Source organism: Macrosteles quadrilineatus, unplaced genomic scaffold (assembly GCF_028750875.1).
Source record: "Macrosteles quadrilineatus isolate MER2022 unplaced genomic scaffold, UCM_ALF_1.0 Scaffold_3__2_contigs__length_128488019, whole genome shotgun sequence".
NCBI classification, from domain to species: domain Eukaryota; kingdom Metazoa; phylum Arthropoda; class Insecta; order Hemiptera; family Cicadellidae; genus Macrosteles; species Macrosteles quadrilineatus.
In genome coordinates, this window is record NW_026542596.1 from 105,714,884 (window position 1) to 105,732,541 (window position 17,658).

A 17,658-nucleotide genomic window follows, 5' to 3' on the forward strand; every position below is an offset into this window, starting at 1 on the left:
TGTGTTTGATGAGGACATTTTAAATCCTAGCACAAACATAGTTTCTTGTTTTACATACAGAAACAATTTGTTTGCAAAATGGAATTCACATGCACAGGCATGAAACTCGAGGCATACATGATGAGATAACTCTGTTCATTCAAGTACTTCATTATGCAAGTATTCCAAGAAGTTTCTCAAGTACTTTGTGAAACAAAATGGTTACCTCTTTGATATATATAGTTGATAATTATTTGAAATTGTAAATTAGGCCTATACAAACTCTTTTCTTGGATTTTAAAAAATTGAATATTTAGAATAATCATTATCCTGAAAACCAAACACAATAAAATTGTAACTATATTGGGAAGATTCTAGACGGTATTTTTTACTAGGTAGGTACCAACTTGCCCATGAATGATAAATAGTTAGTTTTTTCCATATGCTAAATAGAGTTAAGAAAGTTATTATGGATACCATAAATCTTAAGTCAGATTAAGGGTAGGCTAAATATTATTTATTCTTTTTTTGAATTACTATATGAAAATTTGCCTATTTAGAAAACTAATTAGAGGATATGGTAAAACACAGTTAGGTCAAAACATTAGTGTATTTTATACTTTTATTTACAGAATAAGATTATTTTGGCATTCACAAATATTTCGTACAAACTAAGTTTAGTAACAAAATATTCTTTGCTGGATTAAAATCGAATCCAAAAGGACGATAACATTGTCATGCGACCAATAAAACTTCAGTAAAATATAGAATATAAATATAAACAATAGAAATAATCCGAGGCTTTATACGAGTGTAGGACGCTTAGGAATGCATAATAAGGAATATTAACAAACTCGATGCAAAGTGATTAACGATTGCACCTGAATTAATCTTGACGATTTAATGGTGGAATTACGCTTCGTATATTTACCAAACGAGTTTGCTGTATAAAACACTCTTTAGAAATATGGGTAGAAGTGATGTGGATGGCCTAAGTCTCCCGGTGGGTTCCCAAGAAGGCACCACAGTTAGGGCAATAGTGGTTGGTGTCTTGACAGGCATCCGTGCAGTAAGGACACAGCGCACACGGCCAGAACCTGTTAACACAATGACAGACGACACATTATATATTTGTGGTCTTCACATATAACTCTTCCTGGTGAAATTCCAGTCTTCCCAGTAATAGTGGAGTTGGAATATCGATTGGGAATGTAACTTTATGTAGGGGAAATATCCCTTTTGTTTTATATTATATATCCTAACATAAAACAACTCAGTGCAATAATCTTTGACAAAACCATATGAGATTAATACACTAACATAATGTATTACCTTCAACGTTCCCAATCATCAAGAAATACAACATACACTTTTTAAAATCAAACTTATACTAATTTATATGTAAACTGTCTAGAAGAAAAGTGAATTATGGCTCAGTTGGTATTTGTGGAGTGTGGACTGTAAAAGCAAGGCAGCAATGTCTTGGGTTCACCACATTAAAGTTTATTCTTGTACTGGCTCAAACTCTTGAGATGCTAGATATTTGAATCTGTTTCATTCAGTATGAAAAATAGGTTATCTGTAAGAGGGATATTCTCCTCACTACAACAACGCAATCTGCCTGAGTCCCACAACATACACTCACAGGAACAGAAGTAGCAAGGCCATCAGATGAGTGTGGGTGTTCGGTTTGTGTTCCACCCGAGTTGTAATGTCTGCGTGACATGAGGTGCAGATTGTCCTAGCAGGGAACGGGCCATAGGAGGGCATCACGATCACTGTTCGGGTCACATTAATGCTGGGACCTGCGCAAATAAACAAATCTTCATAAACAGTTAGTTTTTATCTGCCTAAAACCTCTGGCTAATCCTAAGTTTAAAAAGGGCACAAGTAAGGTTCGTACACATGGAATTAAAAAGTTGAGACTAATTTAAGTGCAATCCTATATGGCTGGGGGGGTCAAAATTGCAGGGTGTTACAAATCTGAAAGACTAGGTTAAACTTATTATCAAGATCAAGGAAAACTTGTTATCAAGGGTCTTGTTAATGAGATTTCACTTTATAAAGTAATAGTAGATGTAACTTTTTCAAAGCTTTGTTCCTCTAGAGTCTAGAGCATGTTTGTTTTCCCTAAGAATGCAAGACTTGGGATCTAATTTACTCACAATAATCTGGCACTATGGTTTTATTCTTATATCTTATCCATATATTATTTCTTAACTGCCCAAGTAAATAACTATTGGAAAATTTTAGACATCTAAATATATTTCTTCATAAAAACCAAAGTATACGCTACCATACAGTAGACTCCCTATTATCCGGACTCCTTGGGATCGTGGCCAGTCCGGATAACGGGTTTTTCGGTTAAACCGATGTCCCAAAAAACTCGTTAAAACACACCGTTTACTGTGATATTCGACTTAAATTTAGGAGAGCACTGTATTTGGACACGTGATCACTGGTCTCAAATCTTTCCCACGAGAACAGTCGTTTCAGTACCGCCCACTCCCTGCTGATCTAGTCCGGTTAAACCACTGTGCTAATAAAAATTGTCCGGTCAAAGAGATGGCATTTCTGCCGAGTGTGGTACGGTTAAAGAGATGTCCGGTTAAAAGGTGTCCGGATAAGAGGGAGTCTACTGTATATTACAATGGTTTTATACACTGATAACCTATGTGACCTAGTTTGTTAAGTTATCAATTATCAATCATTGAGATGGGGACGCCACCTAGGTGCGTATTTTAACCCAAATATGAGTGAAGGATGAGTGTAGAATGGTGTGTGATGACCTGTGTAGCTTTGTTACTGACTAAGATCAGCTGTTTTATTAGTCAGGATCATTTATTTAAAGCCCAATGATCAGGAACAGCTGGGTCCAGTTTTGATCCATCAAAAAGCTACTGACTTTTTTCAGGATCGAACCAGCGACCTTTTGATTACTAGGCGAGCACTATAACCACTTAGCTACCCAGCCAGTTAAGTAGTAATATGAACTTACAAGAGGCATTGTTAGATAAAATTATGAATTAGGTTTTCAAGAAAAAGGACATAAACTACATAGGCTAATTAAATATGACCATCAGTAGGTCTAAATAGTAATTTCTTTAAGAATAATTGACTCTAGGTGTCTAGCATGACTTGGCAGCCCGTGACATAAACTACAGTATTGTCAGTAGACAGTCTTAAACAAAACAAGACTTCGGTGTGGGAGGAACAGGTTCAATTCCTGGCACATCCACAACTCATGGGTTTGGACAGCTTTTCCTAAAATAGCATTCAGTACTTCCTCTTGTAATTCCTCATGTAGAAATGCTCCTGACATAAACATTAAGAAAGAAAGCAACTCAGGAACTTAACATCTAATCAATATAGACCAGCAAGTGTAGCCTATTTGTTTATTAAAATAGAACGTAATTAAATTAACCACTCACAGAATGTGCTACGGGGATGGAATGTCAGTGAAAGGTTTCACTCACCAGCAGGAGGATACTGAGGCCCGGCAGACTGTTGGTGAGCGTCATACTTGGGCGCAGGCCCTTGGTTTGTCGGGTTGTACGGAGGCTGTTTGATAGCCTCACTGTAGGGTGGGGGGTTCTCCATGTTGTTACTAGCCATAATCTAGACAACTCTGCAAAGAAAACACATATACGTTTTACTTGTGGTAGCCTATATCATTGTAAATATATAATTGAATCTATATTTACTAATTAAAACATATTGTCGCCATTTTATATTGATGCCTACATTACTAACTTACCAATGTATTATTCAGACACAAAAACTCCTTCTGTAAACATATTTTTGGGGACCAGATAGTAATGATAGATAAAATGTAGCAAAATTCCTGATGCAACTGCAACTCTTAAAGAATCCAGACCAATCCCATCAACGTCCACCCAACTTGTCTACTGTTTATGGTGGGCCTCTTCTGCAAAAGTAAGCTTCTCTAGTTGAGAGCTATGCTCACCCGACGTGATTCAAGGCATTACCATCAATCTACAGAGCTGCCCCCTAGCGAAAGAAGAATGTGACCTTAGACCATTAGACCTACCGCTCTACCAGATTAGTAACATTCATCCGCAAAAAACCCAGCCGTAGGTACTAACTTGACTACCAGGGTACTGTTAGTAAGTTAACTTCGCCTACCTACCAGTCCTAGGTTGATGTTTAGAACAAGCTCCTAGAATGTGTTAATTTTTCCTTAAATGTGCCTTAAACAGGCCTTGTTAACTTAGTTGAACCTCTGTAAGACAAATTTCAAGGGGTAGGTAAGGGAAAAATTTGTATTATCGAGATACGGTATTCATAATAACTTAAGAAGTTCGTTTTATTGAGGTTTAGCCTAATACTGCCGTTATGCTTCTTATAGGCCTAACGACCTAATAAGGATGTTCACTCTTACATGACCAGAAATCGTTCAAATGTACATATAAGTAAAGTAGGCCTAATAGATGAAGTAAATCACAAAACTGTTTTCCTGTTAAGGTATTAGGTTTTTCAATGCCCTCCCTGGCATTGTCCGTTCCCAGAGGAGATCAAAATTATTTATTTATTTATTCATACGGTAAACACCATTTTTACAATCAATTTGTATCCATTGTGAAAAATTGGCTTGAGTTAAACCCATATTACAAATTTGATGACTTTTTTGATGCCATGAAGGCTGTACAAAACTTAAATAGTTAATATGTTGAATGTATGTGACTGAAAGGTGTGTTTGTTTGACAATTATATTTTGCATGGTTTGTTGTATGAAGTTTTAACAGAAGTGCAAAACCTTTAATCTGTTAGTTTTGTTTGCAGTTTGGATTATTAAAACGTTTTTATTAGCTCGCTTTCTTGTCCGGTACAAATTTTGCAATCAATTTTACACCAACTTCCCGATGAGCTAGAGACTTGAAACTTAAAACATGGCTCACAAATGGAAGACAATGCAATATTATATCATTTAATTTTCATATTTCCCTTGGGCTACGCCCCATGGGCTTGTTTTTAATAACTCGCTTTCTTGCAAATTTTGATACTTCCCGATGAGCTAGAGACTTGAAACATAGCTCAAAAATGGATGACAATGCAATATTATATCATTTAATTTTCATATTTCCCTTGGGCTACGCCCCATGGGCTTGTTTTTATTAGCTCGCTTTCCTACAAATTTTGATATCAATTTTAAACGAAGTTCCTGATGAGCTAGAGACTTGAAATTTGAAACATAGCTCACAAATGGATGACAATGCAATATTATATAATTTAAATTTCATATTTCCCTTGGGCTACGCCCCATGGGCTTCCACATTTTCCATGTTTACATCTTGAAAGAATGTAAATATATCAATTAATTTAAGTCAGCTGTAGATACTTAAATTTGACAGTTCGAAGAGCAGAGGTTAAGAGGTCCTACAGGTTATGCTCCCAAGAGATTCTTTATTCAAACAAACGTTTCAAAATAAAGATAACCAATCTGATTGCATATATAAAGGTGTTTGTTAATAATGTCAATTGTTATTTATTTAGTATTCTATAAAGTAAACAATAAATTAAATAGATTGATATATGTATAGTTAGTAGGTAGGCCATACATTCAATCTAATACATAATTATATGAAAAAGAAACTCAAATAAACCTTAGATCTCCCACATGCCTCTGTCTTAATCTGATATAGATGCTTGAAATAGATTTAACATCCACACATTAAAAACTAAAAAGTAGAAAATAATTTATAAATAAAAAACTTTTTTAAAACAAAACGTTTTTAAACGCACTAAAAAGTAGAAAATAATTTATAAATATGTGGAGAGTATAAATACTTGTAAGATTTAAAACGAAAAAAGTGGGGTGCACACAATTGATAATAATACCAATAAGTTCAATAGGTTCAATAAATTTAATAGGTTCAATAGGTAATAGGTTGAATAGGTGAAGGTAATTGTAAATTATATATTGCATGCACCCCACGTTTTTCGTTTTAAATCTTACAAGTGTTTAAATACTCTCCACATATTTATAAATTATTTTCTACTTTTTAGTGCGTTTAAAAACGTTTTGTTTTAAAAAAAGTTTTTTATTCATATATTTTTTATGTTTTATTTTTTTTCCAGGAAAAGACTGAAATATTAATTTTAGTTCAATATGTTATGTTAGACAAAGCCTATTGTAAATAACTTAGTGGCCGAGATAAATCTTGAATTTTGAATCTTGAGGTTTATTAGTCCTAGCCCGTGTCACAAACAAATTTGTCTAATGGAGGTTTTTAACCTAATTAGGCCTACTAGGTTAAGCAAGTTATAGAGATGATGTTTTGGCAAATATTTACTGTACCTACATTGGTATCTACATTGGGATATGATGTAATTTTTATATGTCTACTTACAGTATTTTTAACGCTGAATCCAAAAATGCAATCAGTTTTTGTTGGAGAGATTCCTAAGTTGCCGTAGTGGCCGTAAAACGAAGGTTAGGATTACGAATCTAAGGATAATTGAGCGGTATTGAAGGTAATGGTAATATGGCGTGGTCTGGACTGGACGGGTCCGTACTGAGTGAGGAGTGAGGAGGACTGAGTGAGAAGAGCTAAACAACTGTTTAAATACTTGATCTAATATAGAATGAAATCAAATCAATTTGTTTTGATTTTTGAAACCAAATAATCAGTTCTTATTTAGGCATGTGAGGAAGGTAGGTCGGGTTTTAAATGCGGATTCGTGACTGTATTAAGTGTTTTGAAGTGAGGTTAGGTTAGGAAGGTAATTAATGAGTCGGTTCATTATAACCTAACCTTTAACTTACCTAATCTAACCTCACTTCAAAGGACTTAATATAGTCACGAATCCGCATAAAGTCCGACCTATCTTCCTCACATGCCTTTTCTGACATAAACTGCGATTTAAACATTAATATTAAGGTTGGGTTGGGTTAGGTTAGATTAGATTATGTAACATCATTTATTAGTTGCTTATACATTAAATTATGCACTGTGGCACGTTTTCACTTTTAGACACAATGGGATTATGTACTATGGGATTATGCACTATGGCACGTTCATTAACAGACGTTGAGGCATTAGCCAATGGTTGAGGATTGGAATGAGGACGATGATCATGTCGGCAGTGGCCTAAATTCTATTACTGTACTGATATTTTACGTGAATTAATTCAATTTTGTTTGATATTTTATGTTCATGTGATTATTAGTTTATGTATCGTAGTTGATTTATTGTATTTTCTTAACAGCACCAAAGTCCATTTTCTTTGAAAAATCTAGTTAGCCTATTGCATATTGTAACTCTGATTTTGCTCTCATGGCGTCGTGTGTGGTTTTGTCTGTTTAGTACCGGTAGTTTGGTATTGAATGTAAACAACTGACAGCTGTTTCCACTCCACAAACCTTCCACCCCTTTTAGTGTTAGTCTCCACTAGAACTGGAACTCGTCCATACCACAAATATGTTAATAAATCTACAAAACTGAAGCTTAAGTTTAATATTAATTATTTAACTGTACGCCCACTTAGGAATCTCTCCTACCAAAACTGATTGCATTTTTGGGTTCAGCGTTAAAAAGGTACTTTCCTGTTAAAAAATCTGGTACCTGCGAAAAAATTCTTTCCTGTTATCTGGTACCTGGTTGTACTTTGGTTAGGTTAGGTTAGGTTAGTTTATCAATAACATGAGTATTGTAAGTAAACGAACCTAACCTAACCAAACCTAACCTAAACGGTAGTATGTGCTCCGGACTCTGGATCGACGAAGTTGTACTTGTGGTTAAAGAATTTTTTCGCAGGTACCAGATAACAGGAAAGTACCGATTTTCCTCCGTTAAAAATACTGTAAGTAGACATACCTATCAAAATTACATCATATCCCAATGTAAATACGGTAAATAATTACTGATGTTTTTAGCATTGACCTTTATGAATGTAGATAGCCTATATTTAAAAGTAAGTATCAATTAACTTATTGATAAATATTTTGAATTTGATAGTTTCAATCGATATTAGCATAGCCAAGGGGTACAGTTTCTTAACTGGGCTAAGGTATGCTAATATCGATTGAAACTATCAAATTGAAAATATTGATTAACCCTCCGAGTGTCCATAATTTAGGCCTTAATGTCCGCCTATTTTTGGCGCATTTGCAAGGTTTTATTAAAACCAATCTGAGAAGTTTAAAACAATGTTAATTCTACTGTTCTATAAACCATTTTGTTTGGAAAATCATGGGCTTCAATATTATACATAAAACATAAGGAACATTTGTTTCAAAAAAAATTTTTTGGTAAAAAAATATTTTGGAAAATTTTCAAAAAAAAAAATAAGTTCGCGCTCAGTGAAATTGTATAAATTATAGGCCTATAAATATTTGAAAGTAGCCACTTTGTTCTTAATTTTATGAGGATTACAAATATATAATAATATAAGGAAGTAGATTTGCAAATAAATAAGTTATGGGCAAAAAACAGATTTCAGTACATAGCGTTTAGCTAAAAATGCATAGCCTAACCATAGCTAGGAATCTGGCTGATAATTTACATCAATATCACTACCTACTTCTTCAAGATCATCAACCAGCCCTTCAAAAAATCACTTAAATCTTCTTATAATGCACCACGTATATCACTACTTTTGATTTTTAACACTAAAACAATGATAAACGTAATAAAACACATCAGTCATCGGTCCGAGGGTAACCTAGCTATTTACAAATACGCACGTCAGCTATCTGCTACAATTACGATCGGCTCGGAGAACATACAGCGCTGAGACAGACCTCTGGAGAAAGCTTAGAATATAACGAGAAGAACGATACCTAACTCGATCCAGTTCAATCCGATTCAGTCAGTCATAGAGCCTTCGCCGTAAACAGTGTTTGTGAGTCGAAAAATCGACACAAAACACTACACAAAGTGTGTTATGTGTCGATTTTTCGACACATAACACTCGGAGGGTTAATAATCAATATTTTTAAATATATTTATTATCAAATTAAACTATCTTAACCTAACCTAACCAACCAAACTTGCTGATGGTGAAAAAATCGCATGAAGGTTTACTAATCGAATCGATAGTTTCAATCGATATTAGCATAGCCCAGTTAAGAAACTGTACCCCCGAGGTTATTACTAACGAGGTTCGACTGTATTAATTTAAAACCAAATCCACGAAAAAGCAATATGGTAGGCCTTAGGCTGTCTAACTTGGATTCTGTTGTGCAATTTTGATTGTTTTAAATAAAGCCAATGTTAAATACACAGTTTGAGTTTAAATACACAACTTATTCAAAATGCAAAATTAATAAACAACACGAAGTAAACGAGCAAAATATGGACAATGAAAGTGTACAATCATACCAAAGTTATATCACTTTCATTAGCCTACATACAGTAGATTGTGGCCTGGCATAAGTTAAAAGAAGATAGATTTACCGAAGTAACTTAATATCTAAGAACTTAATTTGAATGTACTAAACTTACATGAAATATGTTGTGAGATGTGATGTCACCACAACGAAGATAATGAAACTAATTAGATTGCCAAATCACTTAATGAAAAAGTGAGATAACTCAAATAACACAAAATGCGCAGGACTACTGTGTGACAAAGCACTTGATTTGACACTTTAGATACTTCTAGTTCAGTTCAGTCTTCTTCTCCCTTCTCGACGTAGTCCGTTGTTTCGTTTCGTTTCAGTTTCACTGCCACTGCTATGTAGACTGAACTAAAGGATGTGGAGTGGAGCTGCATTTCTATTTCACCACTTGAAAGTCAAAACCTAGTTAGTTGTTAATCTGACGTCACAATGACGCACGTCATGCAGACCAACAATAATGACTCATTCTCTACTTCCATACTAATTAGTCATGACTAAACAAACTGTTCAGGAATTCGCATACTGATAAATCTTACGCAATTAGTTATTTGTGTAACTAGTGGTGAAAGTGGCACTTTGCTGCACACGAGAGCAATGATCTCGAGTGCAGCAAAGGCCTTTTTCACTCGTGTTACACATTATATTTTTCCTACAGTCACTATAAAACATAAATAATTAGTCTTTCAAACACTATACAACACGTTTTTAGGTTCAGCTAGCAACACAATTACACAAATGGTGCCCTGGAGAAAGTAGTACCCGTGGTCCGTATCACTCCGCTATTTTTCCTCGGCAAGAAATGTGCTCCGTCTTTTGAGAATATAGTTCCGTATGTTTTTGTAATTTGAAGTGGTTTCCGCGCCTAAAAAAAATGCTTTAAAGGTATTTTCTTGTTTATTAAGACCGTAGGAATGTTTTAAAAACGTTTAAAAGAAAAGTCCAGAAAGTTCAGAAATACCAAAACTATAAACACGAAATGACAGGTTAAATCGTAGTTATAATAGTCAATCAGCTGTTCATAGTATTATTATCTTTAAGTGTTGCCAACCTATTTCCAAGCGTACACGGATTACGTGCAAAATAAAACCACGCTGTTTTGTGTTGTTTGGTTGGAATCCTGATGTGCGGCAAAGTATAAACCGTGCGGCAAAGTATAAACCGTACGGCAAAGTATAAATATGCAGCAATTAGCAGCTTTCTGTACTATAAACAGTACAGGGAAGCCAACTTTGTCGGGTGACTGTAGGAAAAATAACTTTGTTGTTTTCTCTTTCTTTAGCATAACAGTACTCATTGTTTACAACATTACAACATAAATAAATAAGTCATTAAACTTATTTCCCGCAATTTACATTTACCTTGATATATGAAATGGATGGTATAGTATAGATAAGGTAGGCAAGGTGTATTGGAAGGTAGGTACCTACGTGGTACCTACCGTACCAAAAAATGACCATACAACAGTACAGTCATTAATTTTATGTACCGGTAGCCTACTATTACTATTACCATTGACTTTATATTTACACCTATCACTTTCTCCCCCTAGTACTAGCAGAGTACCCGTCCTTCGTACGGGGTTGGCGTATAAGTATAAAATGTTTATTGCAATTTAATAATAAGAAATAGCTGAAATATTACGGTTTTTAGTTGTAATGGGTTAGAATAAGGCAGAAGCTAGTCAGGTTTGCCCCATTTTACATCTAAATATAGTAATATTTCAGCTATTTCGTATTTGAACTGATAGGGAATTGAAAATGCTAAATAAAAGTGTTCATGACATTTTTTAATATAATCAGCCATTTTTTAATAATTAAAGTTTAAAATATTAAAATGGTCGCCATTTTGATATATTGACTTGAATCAAGATGATTTTTTTCTAACTAACATTCATCTCTTTGACCTTTACATACACACCAAGTTACATGAAGATCGGTTGAAAAACTGCAAAGACAAAAAATATTATGTAAAAAATACAAAATATCTGGTTTAACCAAGCAATTTTGAAAAAAATGTTATTCTTGATTTCCTCTTTATTTTGGCACAAGGAATCACTAGTAAATTATGTCCCCAATTTTTTTTTTAAACCCTGTATATAGATATACTGGGTGTTTCCAAATTGTCTTGACATACAGGGTGAATAAAAAGTCAAGACCCCCCATCTAATATTTTTCCAAGTAAATATACAGAGATATCCTTTTGGGTGTCGTGCAATCTTAGCAGGAAGTTTCATTTTATGATTTTGAAATTTTTGAGTGTCCCCCCAAAAGGGGGATTTGGGGCGCAACTCAAATATTTTAAACATAAACCCCCTTCAAGTGGCATCTCATTTTGAAGTTTTTACAAAAACTTAAAGAATGGTGAAAACTAGAGGTCGCTATGTCATCCCTATCCAAAATGGTAGCCCATCAAATGTTGTGGAAAATCAATGGTAAACTTGGTTCGTAATGGTAATATTGGCTCCCATTTTGGATAGAGAAGAGATAGGGAACTAATGGGGGACACTCAAAAATTTTAAATGTAAACCCCCATTTAGTGACACCTCATTTTGAAGTGTTAACAAAAACTTAAAGAATGGTGAAAACCAGAGTTCCCTATCTCTTCTCTATCCAAAATGGTAGCCAATATTACCATTACGAACCAAGTTTACCATTGATTTTCCACAACATTTGATGGGCTACCATTTTGGATAGGGAAGACATAGCGACCTCTAGTTTTCACCATTCTTTAAGTTTTTGTAAAAACTTCAAAATGAGATGCCACTTGAAGGGGGTTTATGTTTAAAATATTTGAGTTGCGCCCCAAATCCCCCTTTTGAAGAATGGTGAAAACCAGTTCGCTATCTCTTCTCTATCCAAAGTGGGAGCCAATATTACCATTACGAACCAATATTAACCATTGATTTTCCACAACATTTGACAGGCTACCATTTTGGATAGAAAAGAGATAGCGACCTCTAGTTTTCACCATTCTTTAAGTTTTTGTAAACACTTTAAAATGATGTGTCACTTGAAGTGGCTTTACATTTAAAATATTTGAGTTACCCCCCAAATCCCCCCTTTTGGGGGGACACTCAAAAATTTCAAAATTATAAAATGAAACTTCCTGCTAAGATTGCACGACCCCCACAAGGATATCTCTGTATATTTACTTGGAAAAATATTAAATGGGGGGGTCTTGACTTTTTATTCACCCTGTATTTTGTGGACTTGTTCCTTGGGCTGAGACAAACTTAAAATGCAATAAGTTACGGGTCTAAAATGCTTGGATTTCTGTTTGTCGGTCTGTTTGATATTTTTAAGAATTATTTTATATTTTGGGCATTTTTTAAGATAGTAATTTCAAAATTGGTAAATGTGTAGCTTAGAAAGTAAAAAGAGCTTAGGCTTACAAAGTTTTGTTTCAATATCTCAAGCCATTTCAATATGGCAGTCATTTAAAATCTAAAATGGAAAATTTCATGAAAACGGTATAAACATAAAAAAAAGGTTTTTAAGATCAAAAAGACAGAGGAATTTAAATCCAAATCATATCCTTATCTGTTAAAATTGTACGATAAACAACTGAGTTCTCAGTTTTTTTTCTACATTCGGTTACACAATTTATAGAACTACTGTTTATTATTTGTTATTTTACAGAGCATCAGTATGGCAGTCCTATAAAGTTGCGTAATCGAATGTAGAAAAAAACTGAGAACTCGGTTGTTTGTCATCAGATTTTATCAAATAAGGTCTCATTTGATTTGGATTTAAACTCTCCTATTTATGATCTTAAAAACAAATTTGTTAATTTTTACGGTTTTCATGAAATTTGGCATTAAAGACTGTAAATGGTCGCCAAATTGAAACAGCTTGAGGTATTGAAACAAAAAGCTTTTAAGCTCAAATATTGAAAAAGTATTAACTCTATTAATTTAGTTAGTTAATTATTTTACAATAACCATTCTGGAGACAAGATGACTGTAATTTAAAAAAAGAATTTAATATAAACAAGGGGGCATACCGGTGCATCTGTGCTTTGCAAAAGAGAAGGTAATGGCGTCAGCCTTTCCATGGGAGTTCACTTGACAGTTTTTCAAGCGGAGATCAGAATAGAATAGTCAGAATAGAATAGTCAGAATAGTCATTTATTCAGTCTTTAAACAATACATTATTGTAATTGACATCGTCATTATTATTGTAAAAGATATAAGATGCAATACTTATAATTATTAAAATTTGACATGAAAATTCCAAAATATAGGCTGCCCTTATTGAACATTTAACAGGTTTAAAATAATTTTTTAAAAATAGGCAAACTTAACAAACTTAAATTATGAATAATAAATTTGAATACTTTGAATGAATAATAAATAATGATCACCGCTATCTTGATTTGTGCTCAAGAAAATCTTAGTAAAGAGATTAGAGATAAAACAAAATGAATATCTACACTGATAGTCAAGCTACCTTAATAGCACTTAACTCATATAAATTTATTTCAAAGCTCGTGTGGGACTGTCTTGCCCCTGTGTCTGAATCTTAATAATCAATAGCTCATATGAAGCTGGTACTTCACGGGAGTGTTGCACGACGTCCAAGTGCCACGACGTCCAATAATATTTTTCCAGTGCCACGACGTCCAAAACATAATTTTTGAGTTGTTGCACGACGTCCAAGTGCCACGACGTCCAAAAGTACAGTAACTGCCAAAAATATAGTCTTTCTACAAGCTTTGGACGTCGTGGCACTTGGACGTCGTGAAACAGCGCACTGTAGAATTGTAAAGAAGTATCATTTGCACCACGTCCAAAGCCTCTGCCAGTTGCACGACGTCCAAGTGCCAAGTGCCACGACGTCCAATCAATATTTGACTGTTGCACGACGTCCAAGTGCCACGACGTCCAAAGTGCCTGCACACTTTGTACACTGTTTGCCGACCTCAGTGCATACAGTTCGCATTGCAATTATTGAAGGCAACTAGGCCTAGTCAACTGTTTGAAAGTTGTCAACCGCTTCGTCTTCGATTAATGTTTAAATTATTCAATATTCAATGATTCTAATTGAACTAATTATTGCATTAGCTTAAATTTTTATATGTAAAATAAATACTATGTCACCGTAAAATGTAATGATGCAGTATTTCTGTTGTTATGATTGCATAATTGATTTCTACAAAATAGAGCTATGTCATAGAAACGAAATAAATAAATGACTACACTATTCACTATATTGTATGATTAATACAATAAATTAATCACTAGCCCAAAAGTAAATATGGTAGGTTTAATGTGAGTAGTGGTAAAATTCTAAGTACTGCAGTAGAATAGAATTGTCATACTATATCAATTGGTAGCAAATTTACTCGTAAGATAAAATGTATGCACAGTGTTATAACAGCTGTAAGACTTCCCATTTAAGTACCGGTATCATTGAAATTGTATAACTTCCATTGAACAGAAATGAGATAAGTAGATATTGATACACAGATATATGAATTTCCATATACTTATAATATGACGAATTCAAAAAGGTTTATCCAGTACTGAACCGACTGGGCTCAAATTTTTGCACGCAAATGAAGCTACAGCTGCGAGGATACATATTATACAACTATTCCCTCTTCGTTATTGTCCTAGGGCTCTGCCCCGTGGGCTTTAAAAAAATTGAGGCGAGAGATTTTAAAATATTGATTGATGGTATCCATGGTAACAAGAGCAAACCTATATAATTTAAAAATGTAAACAACCAGAACTAACTGTCAAATGAATTTTGATTTCACAATTCCACACAGCTGGTTCAAACATATTAAATAATGCACGAATATTAGAACAGAGAGGGTACCGTAAGGATTATAAATTTAAAATAATGATGTTACTAGCCCGAATGTAATCATTATTTTACATTACTTAAATGTACCTGTCAAACCATATGTTAATGTAATTTCATTAGTATATGATTCTTTCAGTTACTTCATTTGTTTATGTTTTATGATCTACTAGCTGTACCCGCGGGCTTTGCCCCGTTTAACTTCACAAGTGAGCTCGTTCGCATGGCTCAATCACGTCCTGGTTGAAGTACGTTCGCTACGCTCACTCACCTTTAGGTTGGAGCTCGTTCGCTGCGCTCACTTGCCTTCAGGTTAGCTCGTTCGCTACGCTAACTTGCCTCCAGGTTGAAGTTCGTTCGCTACGCTCACTCACCTTTTGGTTGCAAATTAGCTGATGTCATTAAAAAAAAAAATTGTGCTGCACCCTGTTGGTAATCCTTGTAACTTTAATGCTATTGCACATCATAGAACAGAACCAACTTGTTTAATTGAAACAGCTGTTAAGATTCATTAATTCCATTTGAATATGAGTACTCTTAAGGTTAATGTGCTTGTGATATAAATTAGTTATCAGCTGTTTGATATTGTGGACATTTTTACTTGTTTATCTTTAGATGATTTTTATTGATTCTGGTTGTCATGGAGAAAATAATATTTACTAGTGAGTTTTATTGTTCTGATGTGTAGTGAATGTTAGTTTGTTACAGCATTAAATATCTTTAATCATTTGTCTTCAATTTGCATTTTGAATTAATTACAGTTAACATGGGAAACTCCAGAGCCACTGGGGCGGTGCCCGAGAGTCCGATCAGAATAAAAACAGCTTAGTTTTCCTATTTAATGTCTAAAGAATCAGTGTACCAAATTTCAGCCTCCTAGGTAAATGGGAAGTGGGATAATTAGTGAGTGAGTGAGTTAGTCAGTCAGTCAGTCAGTGAGGGCTTTGGCTTTTATATATATAGATTATACTTATTATTAGAATAGTCTGTTCTATTTTTGTGAAATTCTGTAATAATATTTTACTGGGAATAATTCGTTTTAAAAGAAATCATTCATCATGGATACAGGATATAATTAAGATTCTATAATCATTGCCCTATCAACCTAGGCCCTTTTCCTGAGTGTTATGAGGTTTATGTTTTGATTTATTTTTGTGTAAACCGTAATATAGGCTAATCCCCCAGCCACAGCAAATCTGTAGACTGAATTTCCATTTGCCTGCTTATATAACTTCACTAAAATATGTTAGAAAATTACCCTATTTTCCATATTTAATTATATTTTCCTATTTTTCCTATTTGTCGGTTTAGAATTATTGTGATAGCTTTTTGTTTACAGTGCAAACCATGGATGTATGGATGTATGGATGGATGGATGGATGGATGTTTGTGACAAGCAAACGCGAAAAATACTAAACCGACAAGGTTGAAATTTGGTATGATGATAGATGACATCCCCGATTAACATATTCTTACCTCAAATATTCTTTCAGTCTCCGCCCCGGTGGCTCTGGCTCTGGACTTTCTCATGTTAACCTTATGAGTATTCATATTTAAAGAAATTAAAGAATTTTGTCAGCCGTTTCAACTGTACAAGTTGGTTATGGTTCTTTGATATTAAACAGCATTAAAAAGTTATAAGGCTTGCCAAACAGGGTGCAGCACTATTATGTTGTTTGTTTGCATTAATGACCACAGCTAATTTGAACCAACTAGCAAAAAGTTGTGGTACACAATGAGAACTTTACTTTTTTCCATAGTTTAGGTGCAGTGGAAGAACATCAGGACTATGGTAGATGTTTGCTACACAATAGGATACCGTATAAATTAAAAGACCAGTTTTTTTTTATTGTGTCCTCTCCCATAACTACAATAAGCATTTATACTTATATGCCAACCCCGTACGAAGGACGGGTACTCTGCTAGTAACACAATAATACAAATACAGTATACTAATACAATAATACTGTAGGTTTCCGTAGTCTGTGGCCATAGGTTCGTCTGAACTGTCAATCAATTCTGAGAAATTCACAGTTGTAAATTCTTACTAGTCTTTTTCTAAGTTCACGTTGCACTCGCAATTAGTTCGCATGTTTTATCTAGGAAAGCAGGTATGCCCTAAGTCATAGCATTTGTAGGTTAAGTATAATAATAACAAACATGCTTATCGTAGGTTTGTAGGCACACTTGTTCAAGAATATGCCGTGGTAGGTGTTGTTTATAAATTTTATTTTTTAATTCTTATCTAATGACGATATTGATTTGTATTTGTGCGAAAATGTTAATTTATTTGTCAAGGGCATGAGCGGCCCTCTAGTCTATGTATGTGTTACATGAAGCACAACAGGAAAAAGAATAAATTAAAGGAAAGTAAAACACGGATCAGTCGCTGAAGATCTAATCAGACCTTCGACACTTATTTTGCAGTTTGTACTTGATGCTGAGGATCCCATGAATCCTGTACAAAATAAAAAAATGTTTCATTCAAACAGCGAACACAGAATAAAA

General features: G+C 34.3%; 1 protein-coding gene across 1 annotated transcript; it reads right to left on the bottom strand.

Annotated features, from left to right (window-relative positions):
• Nucleotides 1-587: 587 nt before the first annotated feature.
• Nucleotides 588-9,677, bottom strand: LOC128989892 (lipopolysaccharide-induced tumor necrosis factor-alpha factor homolog). Its single transcript, XM_054412018.1, has 4 exons — nucleotides 9,447-9,677; nucleotides 3,456-3,607; nucleotides 1,625-1,784; nucleotides 588-1,076 (listed from the first exon to the last, which is right to left on the bottom strand). The coding sequence occupies exons 2-4, from the start codon at nucleotides 3,592-3,594 to the stop codon at nucleotides 971-973; spliced, it is 405 nt and encodes a 134-aa protein (XP_054267993.1). The 5' UTR covers nucleotides 3,595-3,607; nucleotides 9,447-9,677; the 3' UTR covers nucleotides 588-970.
• Between the last annotated feature and the right edge of the window lie 7,981 nt (nucleotides 9,678-17,658).